At 41.0% G+C, this 23,791-nt stretch overlaps 2 protein-coding genes across 2 annotated transcripts; one reads left to right on the plus strand and one right to left on the minus strand.

Annotated features, from left to right (window-relative positions):
- Nucleotides 1–1,998: 1,998 nt before the first annotated feature.
- On the plus strand, nucleotides 1,999–7,035 carry tmem121b (transmembrane protein 121B). The gene has a single exon (XM_046379604.1). The coding sequence runs from the start codon at nucleotides 2,118–2,120 to the stop codon at nucleotides 3,294–3,296; it is 1,179 nt and encodes a 392-aa protein (XP_046235560.1). The 5' UTR covers nucleotides 1,999–2,117; the 3' UTR covers nucleotides 3,297–7,035.
- A 2,268-nt stretch (nucleotides 7,036–9,303) lies between these two features.
- il17ra1a (interleukin 17 receptor A1a) lies at nucleotides 9,304–20,811 on the minus strand. The gene is made up of 11 exons (XM_046379296.1): nucleotides 20,535–20,811; nucleotides 18,534–18,558; nucleotides 16,963–17,109; nucleotides 16,649–16,770; nucleotides 16,161–16,287; nucleotides 15,359–15,406; nucleotides 15,118–15,272; nucleotides 14,673–14,747; nucleotides 14,468–14,537; nucleotides 12,065–12,175; nucleotides 9,304–11,909 (listed from the first exon to the last, which is right to left on the minus strand). Exons 1-11 carry the CDS (start codon nucleotides 20,628–20,630, stop codon nucleotides 10,489–10,491), a joined length of 2,397 nt encoding a protein of 798 aa, XP_046235252.1. The 5' UTR covers nucleotides 20,631–20,811; the 3' UTR covers nucleotides 9,304–10,488.
- Between the last annotated feature and the right edge of the window lie 2,980 nt (nucleotides 20,812–23,791).

The following is a 23,791-nucleotide window of genomic DNA, read 5'->3' on the forward strand; positions in this document are numbered from 1 at the left end:
TCTCAAGCAAACTAACTGGAGCTCAAATAGTGCAGCACAGTGTTGACAAAAGTGACTGAAACCTATACTACAGCAATACTTAATAGTATACAAAATAGTAGTCGCCTTTCTATATCTACAACCACCACTGGAGGCACTGAGCACACCAGCTTCTTCTGTCAAGTTTTTCCAGATAGTTTTGTCTTTCTGTGATCCAGTTACAGACATCTAACTGCTGCAGTTTTGCTGAAAAGTTTAATTAGCTCCATACATTATCCTCAGTCTCACACCTGTGGTACCAAAAGGCAAGTCCTTCCTTATAGCCTGCTTTAAGAGTGAACATGTGTGATTACACTCCTCAGCAGACTTGCACAGAGTCGTGGAGCTGAGACAACACCTGTGTGAAATGTACATTCACTGTTTTCTGTTGGCTTCACTGACTGATGCATACGAAGCGTTGCCGCTGAGATGTTCATCCACAGACTCCTGATAGCTTTTCTCAACGCGTTGAACTACGTTGGAATACGTATGTTTATACTGAAATGTGTTTTCTATGTTCCACAGCCATCCATCTTAACTTGAAATTAAAGTTTATTTTCAGTCGCTTTACTGTGAGCAGTCTAAATCTTTTTGCTCGTCTTGTCATGTGGTATTTCAGCTTGGGAAATATACACACTTTGAAATTATTAGCCAAATGAGTACTCAGTATTTTGAAGAAGAGGAACAAGAAGAATCAGCTTTATTGGCAGTATATATATTTTTACATACACACACTGAATCTGTCCTCTGCATTTAACCCATCCTTAGTTAAACACACATGCAACAGTGAAACACACAGGAGCAGTGGGCGGCATCAAGCGCCCTGGGAACAAATTGGGGGTTAAGTGCCTTGCTCAAGGGCACATCAGCTGGCTAATGGAGGGGGGAGCAGTCCTCACATTAATCACTCCACCACACCCAAATTTTTCCTGCCCGTCTGGTGGAGGAATCGAACAGATGACCCTCTGATCACATTCTCCAACCTCTAGGTAATCATGTAACACAAACGTGCAGTGTGAAAGGTGTAGTTCACCTCAGCTTGATGGCAACTTTTAGCCTCTTTAAGGTTCTTGTTTTGGTTTAATCAGCCCACAAACTACTCTCATCAGTGTTTTCAGCAGCAGGCGGCTGATTAACTGTCTGCTGTTAGGGGCAGTTTGTTTGAGACTAACTGATGGGCGTGGAGTAGAGCGGGCCTCCTCAGAACGAGGAAAATGGACACAAAACATACCGGCTGGTAGCATCAGTCAGCATATGCTTGCTACACCTTTGCTGTAGCAACTTTATGAAGTGATAGTATGTCAGTCTTGTCTTCACCTTTTTCAGCTGTCCATGTGTGGAGCATATATACATATATATAAACACAGCTATACCATACCTTCAAACTGGAGAACAGAATTCTTATCAACAAGCCAAAGCTGGCAAAGTCCAGGGGCCCCAAACGCACTGTTGGCTGCTTTGTATGAATTTAATTGAACATAGTCAAAGCACATCAGCATCAGGTGACCTAATGGGGCACTTAAAGTGAGTCTTCTTAATTGAATGTGTTTCAAATGACTACCAGCTATACCCTGGCCTTAAAACAAACGGCAGTCCTAAAGTGGGAGGAAGAGGGTTCGATAGAGCCCCATAGACAATTTCAGACACTGTATAAGCCATGTACAATGCAAAAAATAGGCCACTTCAAACAAAAAATGATGAGTTCAAATATGTTTAATTTGACAGTGGTTAAATCAAATACATTTCTGGCATAAATTGAATATTCTGTTATTGAATTGTTTTGATATTCGTTTTTTCCATTACATTATGTACTTGTCTCGTTGTCTAAACAAATACATGTATATATTTAAAACAGGGCTTCAAGGGGAAATTCAAGAGGGATTCAAACAAAAGAACTAGACTAGAGTGTTTGTTGAAAATTGAATGAAATAACACATAAATGAAAGCCACTTGTAGGCTATACACAAGTAGAGCTATTGAAGCAGCTGTAGTCCATTCCACCTGAATCCGCGCCGTTCTTTGCGCATGTCTGTTCTCTCCACCTTTAAAATCCCAGCACAGAAGGAAAGAGGAGAAAGGGAGGCGACCGCACAAATACAATGATCTCAGAAACTGACAACGACAATCCGAAGGCCGACAATCTCCGATCCGAAGCCAACTATTGCCAACACTCCCCCGTCTCCTCTCCTCCCGAGTCTGGCCAGCTGAGCAGTAGGCGGGACACCCAGACAAGCAGCGGCAGCATCATCCCGGAGGAGAGCGGCAGCATCCAGCCCCTCGTCTCCTCAGCCGCGGCCGCCGCCTGCATCATGACATCGGGGGACTTCATCCAGACTGCCCCCCTACTCGCGCACAAATCCAAGAGGAGCCTGCTGTATAAGGTGCTCTGCTTCCTCCTCCTCATTTTCCAGGGCGGCATTCTAGACTTCTACCTCATCATCTTCACCGACCTGTACTGGTGCTCATGGATAGCCACCGACCTGGTGGTGATCTCAGGCTGGGGCATTTTCTTTATGAAGAACGCGCGGAGCAAGAGGGAGCGGGCCTGCGGCTTCCACCAGAAGAGCTCCATCTTTGGCTGCAACCTCGGGGAGTTCACCTACGCCTATCTGGCCTGGCTCATATATGTCATCGCCTGCACTCCGAAGGTGGTGCTCATCCTGGAGACCTCTATCCTGGACCTGATCGCGCTCAAGGTGCCGTGCGGAGTGACCGGCTTTAAGATTATCATGATGCTGTCCGCGCCGCTCCTCTTCTGCCTCATCAACTCCATCATCGAGGATTTAAACGGGGCGACGCGGCACCACTCCCAGAGCTGCTTCATGAGCACTTGCCTGGACCTGGTGGACAGCTTCACGCTGGTGGAGATGCTGCTGAGGAACGAGATCCCCACCGTCTATCTCAAGTACACCGTTATCTCGGTGTATTTTGTGACCCTGGCGGTGCCGGTTATCTGGCTTTACGAGCTGACGGCGTCGGAGCTGCGCTACCATTGGCTATGGGCCCGCTTCTCCACTGGCCTGGTGGTCAACGCACCACTGCTGGTGGTCAGGTGTTTCCAGGTGTATGTCTACAAAATGCCGGTGTCGGTGTTCATGTTCAAAAACATTTTCTTTGTGGTGTGTAAGTTCCTGGAGCTGGTGGACCAGTGTGTGGCAGTGCAGGAGGTCCGGAGGTTGGGCAGCGTCAACAACCCGGCCCAGTTTTCGCACTGCGTGTCCGAGAACGACATGTGCCCGCACGGATACGTCAACACCCTGGCCGTCACACAGTCCTAGTGCTCAGGATGAGGGGTCCGCCATGGCTGTCTGCCTAGAGGTGATGGAAAGTGTAGAAGCGCTGCGTTCGAGACAGCTGGAAATTGGAAAACCTCTCTTAGGTCCCAATTACAACCCATGAAAATCAGGCCAACCAATGTGCATGTACCACAGCGCAGGAAAAGTCATGCATTGTACTTTTTTAAAAAAAAAAAAAAAAAAAACAGAATTAGCTATAATCACAATTAATATTAAACTCAAAAACTGAACTCAAATAGTCTAAATTTAAAAGGATCCCCCACAGCCAAATTTCCTCTAGTGGTGAATCAAGATTAGTGCTTCCACCTCAGTACAATGGGTTTTGATTTGCTAATTGGAGGCCTCAAGACAGCTGCTTAGTATTGGTTCAATTAAGGGCTGGCTCTGATTCATCACCAGTGCAAACTCCTTCAACCATCAAGTTCATATGTTTAAGTTGCAAAGATGTCCCTTACAAAAACTTTCAATAGGAACAAACGGTTTACTCAGTCAAAAAGATCAAAAAGCATCTGCTTTTTTTTATAAAATAGCCTCTAAGCTGTGTTTAAATGTTGCGTGCAAATTTGCATATATGTATTTCTATGACATTATCCTGCACTAATCAGCTGTATGACTGGGAACAGATCGTTAGCTATTTTAAATATTGCCAAGTACCAGCTGCAGGGCCCGATTAACCTGACAGCTACTGGGCCATAACATAAAATATATCTGTGGGTCCCCTGTTGAGAAAGTCGTTGAGGCCCTGTATTAAATTTTGACACATCTATAATAAGGGGCCCCATAACTGGAGCTCTGCTCTATAATCCAGCTGTGAATAGTTGTGTTTACTTAATAACCACACGAGGATTTATGGTGAATATCACATCACATGATGCTAATAAGTCTATAGCTTCATTACTATAGGTAAAGCAGTTTGAGTCTGTGCAGGTGGTAATAGCTTATGTTGCTATGTTGGCATGAAGTCAGATAACTGTACTCCTGAATCCTTGGAGCCAACTAATCTTTGGAGCTCTCTATTTGGAATTTTTTCCTTTTAGAACTGATGACATTTTACAAAACAGGAGAATGGATTTTACAATTTTTGGATATGTATGGAACGCATCATCTGTACCAGCCTTACAACCCTTCCCTTTCCAGGCCAGTCTCCAGGTGCTACAGTCAAACACAAACCTGCAACAGCTTACAACAGTTGGAGACCAAACACTGGACCTTGTTGTGTTGTGTGTGTGTTCAGTTTGTGAGTTTTCGTCGCTGCACTTAAACGAAAAACAAGAGACTGCAGCTGGATTGTGTGTGGACTGGTATGCAAAGTGCAATTTGAAGAATGATTTGACTCACGAAGACTCTGCTCCATCTGTACACTAGTATTTTCTATTGATGACAGTGTTGTCTGCTGGTCCGTGTTGGTTCTAAATGCTGTGTCCGGTACTGAGTGTAGGATAGACACGTGTGTGTAAGTTAATGCCATGAACAAACATCCAACAGTGCCATGACAAACAGGTTTTCTACAGCCCTTTTCAAATGGAGTCCTGATCAACAAGACTTTCTGTTGGTACCCCTGGCTATGCTACTGTTTAACAATTTCTCTCACGTCTTGGATCATATATCTTGAAAGATTACTGTTATGTGTTTACTGTGACATTATCACTATGACATACTTCTCAGGCTCATCTAAGGGCCCAACTCTCAGTTTATCCAAAAACAGCCTTATATTCATTAACAGAACAGTACATAAACAGTATCTCTTCGTCACTAAAAGGTCAAACCATGTAAAAAATTAGCAGACTCTGTTGTCAGTTTCAACACACTTATGAGTCAAATATGGGATGTTAGATAATTGGGTTACAATCTTAGTACCTTATATTAAAAAAAATAAAAAGTTAAAAAGAAGGAAAAAATGAGTGATGATAAAAACCCAGCATGTAATCATATACTAAGTAATTATGACAGTCTGTTACATAGCCAAGTCAATTATAATATCCGAGTCACAGTTTTAACCTGTAAGTCATAACTTTTGAAGGCATCAGATCATCAGTGCTCATTTGGGTTGTTTTTGAGGGCGATGAGTTGAAGGACTTGGGGACAACTTCTTGGTGCAGTGACAACATACTCTTGGAAGCATCGTCTTAAAGGCTCTATCCTTATGACAGTGCTGCTAGGTTTGAACTCTGACTCAGTTTACACCTGCTTCCAACTGCTAAGCTAGGCTGAACAGGTCTCAGACCTGTCTGTGGTTGATAGACATATAGACATGACACCAACATTTACCTTTGAGTAAGACAAGGCAGTTCGATTAAAAGGGTTCATTAAATTTAACCATGAAATTTAAACAAATTAAAACACACATGCTGTATCTACTAGCATGTGTGTTGAAAAAAGGCTTTTTTAGAGTGTATCTAAAAGTTTAGATATCATTGAGTTGAAATGAGACACAAACTGTGTCCATGTGCTGCGTCAAACAATGCACAACAACAAACAAACTCCCTTTCAGTGAGTTGGTGCATTATTTACAGCAGGACATTGATTAGACTGACACCATAGCTGGTTAACAGTATATATACATTGTTATATCTCCATGATGAGCTCTTCCATATGTTTGAAGCAATGTACTGAACAAGCATGACTGATCAAAGTATATTAGATAACTATATTTCAGTGAAAATGAGTGAAGACATTGTGCAATATAAGTCAGAAGTGTCTGAACTGATTTTAGTGCCTATTAATTTGGAGCTGAATGAATGCAAAGTTCATGAGGTAAATATGTCTTGGGTGACATTAAGCAAACGATTCAGCGATGGTGCCCTTGAAGAATAGTGTTGGGGGGAACTTGTTTTGCACAAGGTTTGGAGGGTGGGAGGTGGGAAGAGGGAGCAACCAGGTCAGGGTTAGGGTAACCATTTTTGCTAGCTCGAAGGATGTTGTCAGAAAGCTCTTGTGCTTAAGTTTGACCCAAACCAGAACCAACCCTAACCCTGTTAGTTTTGTTACATAAACCTAACCAAACCATTACTGAAAACTGAAAAACGGGGCACAAAACCCGTTCTCCTGGGTCCTCTGTATGACCCAACCCAAATCCACAGCAACCTACAGATTTTATACTACATGACTGGACTTCATAGGTTGCGTGACCTGACTTTGAAAAGGCTTTAACCTCCAAAAGCTAAATTCCTGAGGGTTAAGTTCTCCTAGTACGGTGCACAGTGTAGGAGGACTGCGTAGTTCCTGTTAAAAGGGAGTTTTTCCTTGCCACTGTCTGCTTGCTCGGGGGTTCAGGCTCGGGGTCTCTGTAAAGCATCTAGAGACAGTTTTGATTGTAAAAGGTGCTATATAAATAAAACTGAATTGAATTGAATTGAATGACTGATGAGGAGGAAAATCCACCATACCAGAATTTTGTTAAGTTATATCCCCTTTACTACAAGTCACAAATACCTCACATTATTTCTGACATTTTCAAAGTGCACAGTAATACTTTACATATTGGCCTGTCTTCCAGGCAGGAAGTAGTGTCTCATCTTTTCAAATCAGCATTAAAATTTATCTTGCGGACTTGCAACCTGCCAAACCATCACTTTGGAAATCCTTTCTCATATTTGTCAAAGTTATGCTTATATTGTAGTACATCTTGTAAGTATAAATGATTTGTGATGATTTCAATGATTTGTGCACTGTTCACCCTGGAAGTCCTCTTCTGTTACAAAGCAGCTCCATAAAAGAGCCAGTGGGCATATAGTTGAAATAATAGACCAGAGAGTTTGGGCTAGAGCTGCTCTAAGAGCTGGGCTAGAGCTGCCCTACTTTGTGCAAAGTACATGAAATTAATTCAGCCCCAGCAAAGCTATTGCTGAAGTAATGTAGGTTTGCCTGGTCTCAGACCAGTTCTGTTCTAATGGTTCTGCTCTTTGGCAAACATGGTGTCATGAAGAACCAATGAGGATTGAAAGTCCAGTTTAAATCAATTTAAAATGAACTGACTCTCAGCCTAATCTAAAGATACTGTAGGGATGTTAAAGCTCCCATCACTATTTTAAGCATTAAAAAAAACATCCATTATTTGTACACTGTGCCAAGAGCAGGGAATTGTTCATTTACCTTAAAGGATCTTGACACATCAAAATGACATGGGGCAGAAAAAAAAATATTGTTGCCTGTATTTCATTATAAATTGGACCTAGAGAGCTTTCAGAACTCATGTTTGCACCCTTTTGTGGAGAGTTTGGTTGAAAGTTCTTGAAGGATTGCTCAGCTATGAGGAGGCTACGTACTGACTGCTTTTGTAGCCAATAATTGTAGATGACAAGGATGAGTGACCGTCTGTTTGACCAATGCAAACAAACAAGCTGAACTGACCATTCGTTAATCTATGCACTTTTCTGTAATAACCTGCAGCTGTCAGCATTATAATACAGGTCAGGGTGTCTCTAATGGCCACCTGATTTTCAAACTACTAATCACGTTGGCAACAAAGATGTGACTGTGCATACTCCACAAAGCTGTCTGAGGTCAAGCAGGCTGGCCCCTGTAGGTCTTTGACTGGAGTATTGTGGTGAAACTTAGGTTCAGTCAGTTCAGCTGTAGGCAATTCAATGAAGTACTTGTTCTAAATAAAATTTTAAAACAACAATTAGTTCATAGTTATCAATTATTATTTAAAACAATAAAATAGATTATAATTAGTTGGAAAAAAACAGGACCTCTCAGCCACATCTCATGTTCTCCCTCAGCGTAGAGTTTGCTAAGGTGTCATCATGAGACCTGAGTGTGGAATACAGTCACCTGACAGGTGGATGTAGATAGTGAGGTGGTGACCCCTGTCTCTGGAGTCACATGTGAATGTCCTCCTTGATCTTCCTCTGGTCATCCACTGGCTCCTGCTCCGTGACCTTTGACGTCTTCTCACGGGATGCTGTGAATGTTTTTTTCTCTAGTGTTCATACACTGTTGGTATCTGTTTCTGGTGTTCTTTTACTCTCTTTAAAGGGTCCTTGCTCCTTCGTTGGTGTAGTGTTCCTCACAGCTGTCACACACAAGGCCAGTCACCTTTCCAGTTACTTGTTTTTTTATGTGAATGAAGTTCCATACTTACATCACATGATGACAACAAAATAAGTCTATATGCTGATGTAGACTATGAGGTGTGGCTTTAAGTGAGTCGGCAGTCCTTGAGATCATTTGTGTCAAAATGCTTTTCACAAGGTCCACAATGAACTCACACTCTCAAAATTTAAATAGAATTTTGGATAATCAGGATGCTACAGATCATATATTTGCTGCCATACACACAATAGGACATGTTGACTTTTCAGAGGTTCTCAGCTTGGTTTCTTCTATTGTACTGAGAACAGCTTCGATTTGTTTATTGCTTATCATATCTTGCCAAAGCATTTTAAATGTTATATTTTATACTATTTTGTATTATTTCCTTGTGCCAGTAATCTACGAAGCCTTCACATAAGTACTCTAGGCTGCTGAAAAGGCTCTTTAACAGTCTTAATTTGGATTTGCACATGAAGCTAACCACACAGTTAAATCAAAAGCAGGACCATTTGTTTAAAATCATGTTTAAGTATAGTTGGCCTTTAACCTGCATAAAAAAAGCACAGTGCTTAACTTCATTGGAGCTACCAAAGGTTTTCGTGAACAAGGATGTTCAGAATGAGCTCATCCTGCTTCACATTCAAATGATTATTCTTCTTCAGCCTACATGCAGTGAAAAACACAATGAGTGCAATTCGAACTCTCTCCTGTCTTATATGGGCTTTCCTTTTTGTCAGACTTGTTTACAAAGAGAGAACATTGCTGTTGTTTACAGATGGGATTCTACCTGTACTGCTGTGTGTTGTGTATCTGTACTGATATAATCCAGTGTATATAATGTAGATGTAAGCCAGAGTATGTGACTGAAACCTGAAATAAAGGAGAACAGTACTGTACAAATGATTATTTATTATGTATTCTGTTATATCAGAGTAAAATGATAACTCAGATATTTTAGAACCATTATATAATTGACTTTATTGTCAAGGTAATTGTAATTCTCACACAAACACACTGATAAAAATGCTATTTACAATATACCCTCATTCTTGGAATACTTTTTCTCAAAGATATAAAAGACAACACATCACCACAAAATATTTTCTTCAGAACAGTTTAACAACACAAGGAAAATTAGCAGTTTAAAATCTCAATGGTAACTCTGAGTTTTTGTTCCTAGTCCCTCTGAACCAAATACTATTGACTTGATTCAAAACCCAGAACAATGTTCAAGAATCACGGAGTTTGGCTTACCAAATATCTAAGCAATAACTACCCAAAGCCAGATCAACACAGTCATACGATGTGCCAGGAGGTAAAATTGAGCAGTAGACCCCTAATGACCCTTATGTTTCCGTCGTTCCTTGTGTACTGTGTATGTATTAGCAGTACACTTATTAATAACGAAAGTATTTGGTAAAATATAACCTATTTCTACATTTTAAACTGCCTAAGTACTATATTTGAACTTGACTTTCTCAGAGGTACTTCACAAGATGTGACCCAGAATGCAGAAATTGCCTTACAGCTACTATTATTTATTTACATTTAGAACCTGTCTCCAACCTTTTGGGCCCCCTGAGGACCTGAAGCATCTGAGAAGTTGCTGCTTTGCCTGGCTCGTAATCTAGACTTAGAATCTTGCAAAGTGTTCATTCCGCTGCAGTGTCTATGACAAGATGCTGTCTGAGAAGGGAAAACTGAGTGCAAAAATCATCATTTCATCATTTCTTCTTTCATCCAAGAAGTCTCTGTAAACATAGCAAGATTTGTCTGGTCCAAATTTTGGCAATTTCAGGTGCAACAATAATCTAATCAGTATGTATTTTGACTGAATTCCAGAAAACCACACTGAAAAAAACTGACATGATCAAAGGTAAATGTACACTTGTCACAACATCTACTTTTTTTGTTCTATGATGGTATGATCATGTCAATTTTGTGCAGATGACATAGGCATATGGTCTGTCACATGTGAGTTATTATATTTAGAAAGTCAACAAGCTTTGGATATACAACACATATGCACACAGTACTGTCCTCATAAAAAACATCTTACACTCTCCAACAGTACTGCAGGTGATGTTGGTTGAAGGTGTAACAGTTATTGCGAGGGGTGGACTTTGAACTGTAAGCATCAGTTTCCCTCATAATATGTGAGCTGAAACAGCTCCTCCTGCAGCCTTCTCAGATCCACCAGTGGATCCTCTTTGAAAGCTGGTTCAGGCTGGGAGGACATTTTGGAGATGTAGCCTTGGTCAGATCCACTGCTCTGACCCTTTTCACTATGCTCTACAACCTCATACTCGTCCATTTCTACAGGCTGGCAGTGGCTGATTTCGGACAGAGGGAAATATTCACTCGGTATGCAGGAATATGAGGATTCTGGAGTGTTTGAGCCCAGGTCCAAATGGGTGCAGTGTTGGCTCACATGTAGAAGGGAATCCTCGTCATTGTCCACAGAGAGATTTTGACTGAAGGGTTCTTCCTTTAGGGAGAGCCAATTCTGGCATGGTGTTGCTGGCTTGTTCAAAACAGGCTCAACTACATAGACAGATTCAGGACTGGGACTGTGAGGATGCATGTGATCTCCCAACACTTCATCAGACTCTGAAAAATACTGTTTGCACTCAGGGTTCACTACTAGTGCAAGTTCTGCGACTGATGACAACCCGTGCTCTGTGTTCAGTTCAGGTGTCAGGACATGCACAGAGTTGCCATTTTTATTGATTTCCACCTCATGCATGTAGACAGGAAGCCCATCTCTGATTACAGGAACACACTCTAGGATGGGAGGGCCCTCTACCTGGTTAATGAGCAGGGTGGCCTCTGTTATCACTTCCTCTTCACTCTCCACACATTCCTTCTCAAACCAATCAGGATTTTCCAACTGATAGGCCTGAAAGGTTTCAATAGCATTCTTCAAGGCTGTACCTGAGGGACAGTTGAAATATTCCTCCCCACCAATGCCCTCTATGTGCTTAACCAGACCTGGCTGATACTTCTCAATGTCTAAGATGCGGAAGTACAGTTCTTCAAAATGCTTCATCAATTTGTACTTGACTGCTATGTCAAAAACTGATGGCACATCTTGTTCACTGCTGATATCGTCGAAATAAGCCACCATGTACTTGCCCAGCTTTCCCACCTGGTGCATATCTGGTAGGAAGAGGTTGAGAAAGGGAGTGAGCATGTCATCAGTTGGTGAGAGAACATCTTCCCTCAGTGTTACTCGACCTTGACCACACATGGCCTTCCATTTTGCCTGGACACCTCGTGAGCACAGCACCAGGATTTTGTCAAAGGGATTTTTAAGCTGTTGCCGTTGCCATTCAAGCCATCGAAGGCGACCCACCATGCTGACTGATGTGGAGTCTAGAAGGTCCACCAGTACCTTGGTGCCACACTTGGCCTGGAGGAAGGCACAAAGCTTGAGCACAATGTCTCTGTAGAGGTGGTGATCCTGTGAGTAGATGACCAGGACTTTGGGAGCCTGCTGAAGCTGCTGCTGCCATTGTTTCTCACCTCCCTCCTGTGCTGCAGAAACATCAGGTTTGCCTGAAAGTGCACAAGAACACACATAAAATGCTAGCAGCAAATTAAAAATAATTTCAAACCAAAACTTCTTTATCACATTAGATGAATTTTGAAGTTAAAACTCAATAATTCAAAAAAACAGAAATAACTGAATCTGTGTTGTATATGTGACTAACCTGGCTTTCTGCAGATGACATACACAACAACTGCTATCAGTACAACCATAAACACGATTCCCAGGACAACAACAACAAATGTGTTCCGGAGGACCTCACGGGGTGGTTTTTCTGTGGAAATCAGAACACAGTTAGCTGATCAACAGTACTGCTGTTTTTACAGAGTTAATGATCATCAGAGTTAATGATTATGGTCCCGAGGGCTAAATGCAAATGACAAAACAGATTGGCCACTCAAGGCTATTTAACACAATCTGGCCTCAAATAATCTGTCTGATTTAGGACAACTTTAGCCCATGATGGATGTTGATTTTGGTGCAAATTTGGCCTTGGCCTAATATGTAAATTACAACATAAAAATTATGCAACATAAAATTATGATGTATAACTTAATGAAAGCTGGTGCTGTGTGTACATAGTACCTAAACTACAAAATATCTGACCATGACAATGGATCCTACAATTTAAATTGGAGAGCCGAGAGTCGTATTTTTGTGCGACCCACCATTAGTCTGATCTACCCTTGCTTTCAAAAGAAGTTAAGAGGATTGGCCTTTTCAATTGGTGCATCTTATCTGTGTTTTTTACAATAATTTCCTGTCATTTTCAATATTAAATAAATACTTGTCAGTTTTACTTTTTACTTATTAAACCTTTAATTTGAAATCTGGAACTACTTTTTCTACCATGCAACACATTCTGTTGCAATCAAAAGCTCATGATGTATCACAAATCCTTCAGTGCGTGTTGCAACTATGGAAGAATCTAGTTCAAGCCAATGAAAGCCCATCCTCCTACACTGTGGTCTCTTTGTGGCAGAAATTCTCAGCAGTCCAGGCAGTTCTTCGAAAACATCAGGCAGTATATTTGATGTCTTTGACCAAATTGCAGGGGCGGTGGGGTGCAGGGGTGCACTGGTTAGCACTGTCGCCTCATAGCAAGAGAGTTCCAGGTTTGAATCCCGGTCTGGGTTTTCTCCGGGTTCTCCAACTTCCTCCCACAATACCAAAAACATGCTCATTAGGTTAATTGGCTACTCTACATTGCCCCTAGGTGTGAGTGTGAGAGTGTGTGGTTGTCTTCTCTTTGTGTGTTGGCCCTGCGATTGACTGCCAACCAGTCCAGGGTGAACCCCGCCTCTCGCCCGTAGTCAGCTGGGATAGGCTCCAGCCCCCCCGCGATCTTGATGGATAAGCGGTATAGAAAATGGATGGATGGACCAAATTGCAGAAATAGGATGACTCCATGTACCAGTAATCCTCTGGGTCAGTCTGCACATGTAGTCTCTCAAAATTCATACAGAAAGCAGTCGTGGACTGGACTATGGACTACTGTACAAAAACGAACCCAAAATACTCTGAATATGAGCGCTGCCATCTTGTTCTGTTGACATCACTTGGAGCCAGAGTCTGTGCAGTAGCGATCAGATGGTGGAACCCGTCTCACCCAATTAGGAGCAGTGCTCAGCTGTCAATCATGTTGTTTCAACCCCTTTTTGTAACATCGAATACCTATCCACTGGCTGACTGATCGCCAGTCAATCAACAGGGCTGACACACAAAAACAGACAATCACCACAGAGACACACTCACACCTAGGGGCAATGCAGAGTAGACAATTAAGCTAACGTGCTTGTTTTTGGGATTGTGGAAGGAAACCGGAGTACCCGAAGACAACCCAGGGAGAACATGTAAACTCCACACAGAAGGGCCAAGACCAGGAGTTGAACCTGGAACCCTCTTGCTGTGAGGTGGCAGTGCTAACCACTGCACCACCATGCTGTCATCAAATAATCAAATATAAAATATAAATTAGATATGGTAAGTGTAAAAAGAACTACCTAAAATGACAGAAACCATCTTTAGGAAAAAAAAAAATTACGTGTCGTGTACTTTGTCTGCTGTGTACTTAGTTTTATCTGCTAATATGGAGGGGGCAGGATTATGACCAGTACTGGAGCACTCCATCATCATCAAGATGTTTTGGCCAGTCTCTTTTGGGGAGCTCTCATGTTGTACATCACGTACAGTTTTGGAAATAGATCCAATATATAGTCACTGCTTTTGTTTTTTGTGTTTTGAATAGTGCAGGAGAGTGGACTGCGCACTTTTCATTTGTTCAGAGTGACTTTTATCATCCTTCCATATAGACACACATTGGGAGCCATCTGGGGCTTAATTACACTTCAACATGTGGACAGAAAAATTTAAGAATCAAGTCACCATAGTGCCCAACTTTACTATAATGTGGCAAAGTAGAGTAGCACCCTAATCACAAGATAGAGCCTTTAGTCATTCTCCTACTTAACAATAATATGATTGTCCCACATATGCAATGTCTGTAAGAACAAGAATTTCCCTCCAGGGATAAATAAAGGAATTCTGATTCTGATTCTGAACATACCAGGACAAACAGCCACAGTTCTCCTTTGACGGTCACAGTCTTCGCCACATTGTGGGAAAAGAGGTTTGATCTGCAGTGAAGAATACAGTCATGTTATTTCCATCATGAAAGTCAAATGTGTCAAATAATGCAGAGATATTGCCACCTGAAAAGAAGAAAACAAAACAATAAAATCACTGGGCAGAATAGACTCAAGCAGATTTACCTCGGTAACAAACTGGCAGCAGGATCTCGGCCATTTATCGAGGCTGAAAGTTACATTCCCCGTGGTCTGATAAGTCTGGACAAGAGAGTTTTTTCATGTTTATAGTTTAATACTGAGGATCAGCATTTAAGACCTAACAGCAAGAAGACGATATAAGAGCTCTTATCAAGACAATCATCAATTCAATTTTTTTTTTACTAGATTTACATTAGAACACACAAGTCTTGTCTTAGCAAATCAGCTCTCTGTAAGGAGACTGAAAGCTTTGCATACATTAAAGTAGTATGCATAAACTGAGAAACTTGTTGTTTTACAGTCAGCAGAAGAGAAACTGGGCTACAAACTACGCCAATTTACATAACACAGGATGTTGTTACTTAAGAGTAATGTTCTGGGTCAAATCATCGTCTGTGTGAAGAAGCCTTCTGCATGAGGGGGAACTTACCGTGTGTATAAGCTGTGTATGTTGGACAGAGGAGCAGCTAACAATAACTATGTAGTCATCACAGTGTGTGTCAGGACTGAAGCTGACAGCTAGTGCAGATCTTCCACTGACTGCAGTGATCTGAGCCAGACTAATGTTAGGCTGCCACAAACTTCCTACAGTACAGCAACAAGACAACGTATTAGAAACTGTTCATATGGTTCACTCGCGCTTGCTGAACTTCAGAACATCCAGAACTCACCTCTCTCTATGCAAAACTGTGTCCTCTTCATCATAGGATCTGAACAACCTGCACAAACCAGAACAGTTTCTGTCAAATCAGGTCAAATCAAGAGGACTAAAAGTTCTACAAATCAGCAAAAGCGAAGATGAAAATAATCTCCCTCGTTCTGAGATGTAACAGTTGTATTGTATTGTATGTACCGGTCAAGGCAGATGGCCGCCCATCTTGAGTCGGGGTCTGCTCCGAGGTTTCTGCCTTCTAAAAGGCAGTTTTTCCTCGCCACTGTCGCCAAGTGCTTGCTCAAGGGGGAATGTTTGGCTCTCTGTATTACAATTTAATTAAAGAGTTTGGTCTAGACCTGCTCTGAGTGAAAAGTGTCATGAGATAACTTTTGTTGTGAATTGGCGCTATATAAATAAACTGAACTGAATTGAACTATTAGTCATCCAACACTGTATTCTGAATACAGGTGTATCTATAAAGTTGCTATGTTTACAGTTTTAGACATAGTATGTATTTCAGTATGTGTACTGTGCATAATCCTGTTAACCTCTTTATTTAGGCTCCACCCAGATGGGTGATGAGGGTTAAAGAGTTGACAGTGTACAAATAAGATGGCTAAGTTGGAATGAGAGATGAGTAACTACAAAGGCAGAAATACATTTAATGACCTAAAACTAAACTCAAGAGTAACTTCAACCAAACAGTGATAGGAGCACCAACAGAAAAAAAAGATGAACTCTTCCGGAAACATTTTCATTTGCTGAATCTAAAACAACAATAGCAACAGAAACCAATGCTGGTTTTGACCTCGACTTACCGGGAACAACGACATCGGCACTAACGTCATAGTAGCTGTGGCCCAACTCTGGTTTGGGGATGTTAAAGACGGAGACCCGGTATCTCTGACCAGGGTCCAACACTATCATCTTAGCTGAGAACGACCACTGAAAACACACAACAGTACTGGCTCAGTGTATAAACAGTTTCATTCTGTAATTAGGTTTCATCTCTCATTATCATCCTGTTGATGAAAGACGAGGTGAAAGATCACTGTTTGTAGCTCTTGGTATAGAAAGCGTAAAGGGGAAGTCCAAAGAGGTCAATGCAACGCAGCTTAGAAGACACATGTAATTGAAGAAACACATTAAACAAAAAAACAATACATACATGTGATAAATAAATGTGCAAATACAGACGCAAAGCTGCATTTTCAGAAAAACAAAGGCATTCTGGGTACTCTGATCTTCTGTTTTTTTGATAATGTCACTGTGGATGCATTGCTTAATTATTATATATGTTACCCACCTTTTTCCCCGATGGACTTCTCATTGGGAGTTTGTCTTTGAAAGAATATCGAACGCACTGGTTTTGGTTGGTGGACATCACGAGAACATGAAGCTCAGTGGCGTTAAGGTAACGAATGCTGCCTGAGGAGAACAGCGTAGAGGTCATTTCCTGTCTCACTGCCCCTTCATATGTTCTCATCATATCACATCATATCAAGGGCAGCTAAACTAACTCATCTGAAACTGATAAACAATTAAACACCTTGCCGTCTACTCCTTCTTACATGTTTTCTATCATTTTTATGTAAAACTGAGGACAGCAGACTGACTTACCATCATCCTTTAGCTTCCAGTTAGCGACCAGTACAGGCTGCAGGTGTCCTGTCTCATCTTGCCTGGTGTCCACAGATACCTGAAGTTCCTCTGGACTGCTGGGAGTGTACTCATTAGCATACAGCCATCCACTATCCATACAGTTACCTACACACACACACACACACACACACACACACACACACAATGAGGTTCTGACAGATGGAAAACCTGATTTCACATCTTACTTTTCCATTCTTTTCTATTCCATTAATGTACTTACAGCTTCTCTTTGCTAATGTGAATGAAAGAAAGTATTTCACAGTTCCACAAGACTGAGCTAAGCACTCAGATTTTTGACTTTTGGAAAACATTCAAATTTTAAAATTAGGTACAGCATATGGATAAAAGTATTGGGCCAGCTGACCTTAACACAAACAGGGACTTTAATGATATTGCATTCTAAATACATGGACAGTTTTGTAGCTCTAACAGCTTCCACTATTCTGGAAGGCTTTCCAGAAGATTCTGGAATGTTTGTGTGGGAATTTGCCCTTTCATGCCATAGAGCAATAGTGAGGTCAGGCACTGATGTTAGAAAAGGAAAAGGCCTGAAAAGGCCTGGCTTGCAATCCAATTTCCAGTTCATCACAAAGGTGTTGGATGGGGTTGAGGTCAGGACTCTGTGTGGGCCAATCAAGTTCTTCCACACCAAACTCATCCAACCATGATGGCTCTTGCTTTGTGTATTGGGGCACAGTCATGCTGGAATAGAAAAGGGCCTTCCCATAATTGTTGCCACAATGTTGGAAGCATAGCATTGTCCAAAATGTCTTGGGATGCTGAAGCATTAAGATTTCCCTTCATTGGAAGTCAGGGGCCGAGCCCAACCCCTGAAAAACAGCCCCATCCCATTACTTTTGTCTATATAGTGTATTTCTATATGTACCTAATCAGAATCAGAATCAGAATACTTTGTTGAACTCTAGGGTAAATTGCGTTTGTTGCAGTTGCTCTTATCAAGATTTGAAAATCTACAAGTCAAAGAAAAAATAGAAGTAAAAATATATCTAAAATATAAAAATAAGCATAAAATAAACATAACAAGTATGTTTGCAAAATAATAAATACAGTTAAAATGCTGAACCAGTCAGAGGGAGGAGCTGTAAAGTCTGATGGCCACATGCAGGAATGACTTCCTGTGGCACTCTGTGGAGCATCATGGTGGAGTCATTCTGTCGTAATGTTGGTCACTATATATTGTTATAACACTCCAGACCCAACCGGTCAAGGCAGATGGCCGCCCATCTTGAGCCGGGGTCTGCTCCGAGGTTTCTGCCATCTAAAAGGCAGTTTTTCCTCACCACTGTCGCCAAGTGCTTGCTCAAGGGGGAATGTTGGGCTCTCTCTATTTACAATTTAATTAAAGAGTTTGGTCTAGACCTGCTTTAATTGGAAAGTGTCATGAGATAACTTTTGTTGTGAATTGGCGCTACATAAATAAACTGAATTGAATTGAAAATCTGAATCAGTAGTCTGCTAGCAATATGCTTTCTTCAACCATGACAATAGTAGGAATAAAATTCACTCACTTGTGGACACTGTACACCCCAAACCCTGTGGCAGGAGAGAAAGAAAACAAAAAATGTTAGGATTGAGAATTGCAGTTTTACAGTCTTACAAATCTAAACTGTGCTGCCAATCTTACAGATTAGCAAAAACACCTGGAACACATAAACAATAAATAAGCCATCAACAACAACTGTGTAGCCCTGTTTTGTTTAAGTTACCACCACTGTGTGCATCTATGGTGCTTGTGACTTGCAACACATAAAGACACAATACTTTCATGTGACAACATTTAGTTCATTTTGTTAAATTCTGTTATGATAGGAAATCATCCAGTCGAAGTCTAAATGACAAGACATTGTAGTAAATGTAGTCTGTAGCCAGAGAAATTAACAATCAGTAATGCATAAATTAATGAATTAACATTGTCATTGTACAATTTCATGAAGAGCTTTGAGCTGCATATGAAAGCTGCTATACAAATACCATTAAAATTAATATAATCATTGTATTTAAGTTATTGCCTTTTCACACACATAAAACATGAACATAGATATGTGCAGACAAAGGTGATTTTAAAATGTGAATAGCACTGTCGCCTCATAGCAAGAGGGTTCCAGGTTCGAATCCCGGTCTGGGCCCTTCTATGTGGAGTTTGCATGTTCTCCCTGTGCCTGCGTGGGTTTCTCCCACAATACCAAAAACATGCACATTAGGTTAATTGGCTACTCTAAATTGCCCCTAGGTGTGAGTGTGAGAGTGTGTGGTTGTCTGTCTTTGTGTGTCGGCCCTGTGATTGACTGGCGACCAGTCCAGGGTGTACCCCGCCTCTCGCCCGTAGTCAGCTGGGATAGGCTCCAGCTCCCCCACAACCCTGACGGATAAGCGGTATAGAAAATGGATGGATGGATGGATGGATGGAGTCTGACCTCTGACTATACTGTATGTAAGACCAGTACGTCAGAAAAACCTCAACCTGTCTTCTTCTATTGATTTCTTTATGTATTAATTCTGTTTCCTTCTATTTTATGCGTACAACCAACTAACTGCCAGTTGACTGGCAGGATGAGGAAGTTATTGGCTTTAAATCTTTATCTAACACCAGTTTCCTTGACTTTCTGTTACAACTCATTTGCTGTAATGCCAGACTAAGACTTAAATGTTATTTAAATGTTTAGTTTTATATTCTTTTTATATTATATTTTTATTTAGCTTATATTTCTATTTTATTCAACTTTTTATCTCGTATTTTTATATTCTACTTGTTGCTCCAGGGACCTGAGTCCTAATTTCGTACCATAAACATGTGAATGTGAGCTAGTATGACAATAAAGTTCCTTGAATCCTTGAATCCTTGAATCCTTAAATATGGCACTAAAGCAAGTCTGTGAATGGCTACTTTACAGGAAATCACATCTCAATCTTGGCATCAATATGCTGTGATATCTCTATACAAAGCACAACAACAAGGGTTAGGGTTAGGGTTATATTTGAAATCAGTAGAGACCTGGACGACAGCGGAGGATCAAGCTGGTCCATGTCCCCATCCACCCTGCATCGTTGTCTTTTGGGTCATCTTTCAGTTTGTGTTGACTTTAGGTTTAATCAGCTAACAGTAAATTCAGTAAATTCTCTTGTTGCAGTCTCTTCCTTGGTGCATTCTCTGAGCCAATATGTGACTTTAAAAAATTATTATTATTATTATTATTGTTTAACTGCATAGGATTAAAGCTGTACTTTTGTGATGTGATTTATATATTATAAGACACATTCATAACATTATCAATTATTAGGATTTTGTTTCACTAGAATTTTGTCAAACCAAAGCAAATTATAAAGCTACAGTTTAGCCTACCAGCAATCACGCCTTACCTGTTAGAGTAATAATTAAAAATAGATAGACAGACAGACAGTATTTAAAGACAGTAAGTAAACAGGTAAATCAGTAAATCAGGAAGTAAATCAGGCACAAGTAATTTAGTCATTTACATCAGCTTCCCAAATCTTTTACGTGGCTAGCTTACCTGTTGAGAGCAGTTGAAGTGAGGCCATGTTAAGATCTTGACCGTGGACGACAGCGACACACACATTAACACCAAAACTCCTTGAGGAAGAATCATTTTAAAGGACGTATAGGCCTACTATTATATCAGCGGTCACTATGTCCGAAGTATGTTTTCTCTGCCATGAGAAAACAGATCAGAGTGTGAAAATGCTGCGATCTTTGACGCAATAGCAGAGAGAAAACTGACGCTACTGCGGATTAGAAAAACTTCCTCGTCTTTATGTAAATGACCTGATGTGTTTACAGTAAGTTAAGTCATGATGCCTTTACTTCCCCTGGGAATATAGAGCACCACTCTGTAACCTAACTGTTGATATGTTGATTTTGGCTGGCTTCTGTCTGAAAACACAAACAGATCTAAAATAAAGCCAATACCCTTGTAGCTTCATCCTTTTTAACTCGAGAGCTTTTGTTACAATACTTGCTGTTGTTCATTTTTCTAAGGTTTTTTTTTTTCAATTTCCCTGAAAACAGGTGCAGCACTGAAGGCTACTTTCCACAAGGTTTTTCTACTCAGCAGAGCGGAGGTAAAATTCTCCTCTCTGTTTATTTACATTTACATTTATTCAAAATGTTAGAAACTCTGAAGCCTTGACATTCAGTGTGCCCAAACCATCCCTTGCCTTCTTTATGTTCATGTGTATGTATTTGATATCAAGCATAGGCTTAGTTACCCAGCAGAGTTTTCCAGGTAAAAGCATATGGGCATAGTTTCCCTGTTTGTTCTGGCGGTGAAGACCAGCTGATAACAGCAGAACTTTCTACCTTGTGTCATGCCATTCTTTTTCTATGGACACTGAATACAACACGAGGCGATTCAAGTTTCTTCGTTGCGTAGGCTCAGCGCAACATGTCAGTGTTCTTTCAAACTGGAAGTGACACATTTTTGACTGACTTTTGACTTTTTTAAATTATCTTGATCATGTGGGCTGCGGTTTCAACAGCACCACTCTTAGGTTGAAAACCACGGAAGAACGTAATCTAAAAGAACCCTGTAGGTTGGCCTCCTGCGCTACATTGAATCAGTTTAATAGAGAAGGAAGTCGAGCAACAGTTTCCACATTCGTTATCACTGCACAGGTGCATTTTGACATATTCACCACCAGGTGGCAGTAGAAGACTGATTTGCCGCTGTTGGATCTTACAGAGCCTGTTCTATTCTGTTCACCACAGCGACTGAACATTGTGGTCATATTTCCTGTAGATCATTGAGTTGAATTCAGGTACAGTGCGTAGGATTTAGGGACATAAATTGAGTTTAACATTCATAATTAATCAATCAATCATAGTTATGTTTTCATTGGTGTGTAACCTGTATGTAACAGTTGAAAATAAATATAATATAAGAACTTTATTGATCCCGCAGGAAATTGTTGTGCCAGGGTTGCAATACAAAGAAGCATACAAAAGTAGAAAGTAATTTCCCCACAAAATATAATAATATAGGAAAAAAATAACAGAGTACAATAAAAATAACAGAGTATATAGTATATACATGAAATATAGATAGATAACGGTAGATAAGGTGCAGAATGGCAACGAATAAGGTGCGCATACAATCTTAAAGTATTAACTATAGTGCAGGATAAATTGTTTTGTCCTGTGTGGGTAAAAGGGATGAGTTGAAGAGTTTGATAGCCACAGGGAGGAAGGACTTCCTGTGGAGCACCGCGGTGGTCTCAGTCTACGACTGAAGGTGCTGCGGTAGGATTCCAGTGTGGCCTGCAGGGGGTGTGACTTGTTGTTGAGGATGTTGAGCAGTTTCCTCAGCATCCTCTGCTCAGACACTTCGGTCAGAGACTGCAGTTCCACTCCCAGGACAGAGCCAGCTCTCCTGATGAGCTTATCGAGTCTGTTGGCATCAGCTGTCTTCACCCTGCTGCCCCAGCACACCACAGCATAGAAGATGACACTGGAGACCACTGAGTGGTAGAACATCTGCAGCATTGTCCTGCAGACATTAAAAGACCTGAATCTCCTCAGGATGAAAAGGCGACTCTGTCCTTTCTTGTAGAGGGCACTGGTGTTGACTGTCGAGCTCCTAGATACTTGTAGCAGTCCACAGTGTCCACCTCAGTACCCCTGATGTTGATAGGGTTATGGGGGGTACTCATCTTCCTGAAGTGCACCCGCAGCTCTTTAGTTTTCCCTATGTTGAGCTGCAGGTGGTTCTGTCCACACCACTCCACAAAGCTGTCCACCACACCTCGGCCATTGCACCGGTGGTGCAGCCCACAATGGCAGAGTCATCCGAAAACTTCTGCAGATGGCAGGATTGTGAGCTGTACCTGAAATCTGAGGTTTACAGTGTGAACAGATAGGGCGAGAGGATGTCCCCTCAGGAGCCCCTGTGCTGCTCAGTATGGTGTCCGAGGTGGTGTTCTGCAGCCTCACGTACTGTTATGTCAATATTGCATTGATTGACTGTACTAAATGTTTTTCTCTTTATTTGCACTGTTTACCTCACCTACTTGCACTATACTTCCACCCTATACTACCTCACTTTTGTACTACCTCCACAGCCATATTTATTTTACTTATTTTATTTTGTTTTACTTTATTTTATTTTATCTTATTCTACTATTATATGTCACTTGTAACGTTCTATGTATGCACCAATCACCAAGACAAATTCCTAGTAATGTGAAACCTCTTCACTTACATGGCAATAAAGAAGATTCTGATTCTGAAGAATCACTCGAGGCTGATGAAGATGACTCCCCAGAACATGTCCCAAAGGAATCTGTAAAACGTTTATTATGTTAGATGGCTTGAACAATTTTCCTTTTAACTAACCTAATTCAATTTCGTGGAACCTGTTGACGAAATAAATTTAATTACAGTCAGTGTTTCAGTTTTTGAGTGTGTGTGTGAATATGTAAGTTTTAGAGCTGGTTGAGATGCTTAACTATAGTTTCTGTTGTTTCTGTAAGTGTACATCTAATTAATTGTAATTGTTCTACAGTTCTGTGTTTTTACTTGAGCAAGCTCTTCAGAAATTTGATTTAAGTTTATTCTCTGGCACTAATTTGATTTGTCTTACTGTTTCAGTGAAATTAAATAGACTGTTTCCTGCTACATCCACTTGCCTGTCTCTGGTTTCATACTTTTGGGTTTCTTCCTATGATCTTTCAGTCTGCACTGCACAAAACAGCTGTTGTAGTAAGACCATGAGGAGGTCATTGATGGGTGTAGTGATGTTGGAGTCTGTCAACT

The sequence above is a fragment of the Scatophagus argus genome, chromosome 22, assembly GCF_020382885.2.
Source record: "Scatophagus argus isolate fScaArg1 chromosome 22, fScaArg1.pri, whole genome shotgun sequence".
In the NCBI taxonomy this organism is placed as follows: domain Eukaryota; kingdom Metazoa; phylum Chordata; class Actinopteri; family Scatophagidae; genus Scatophagus; species Scatophagus argus.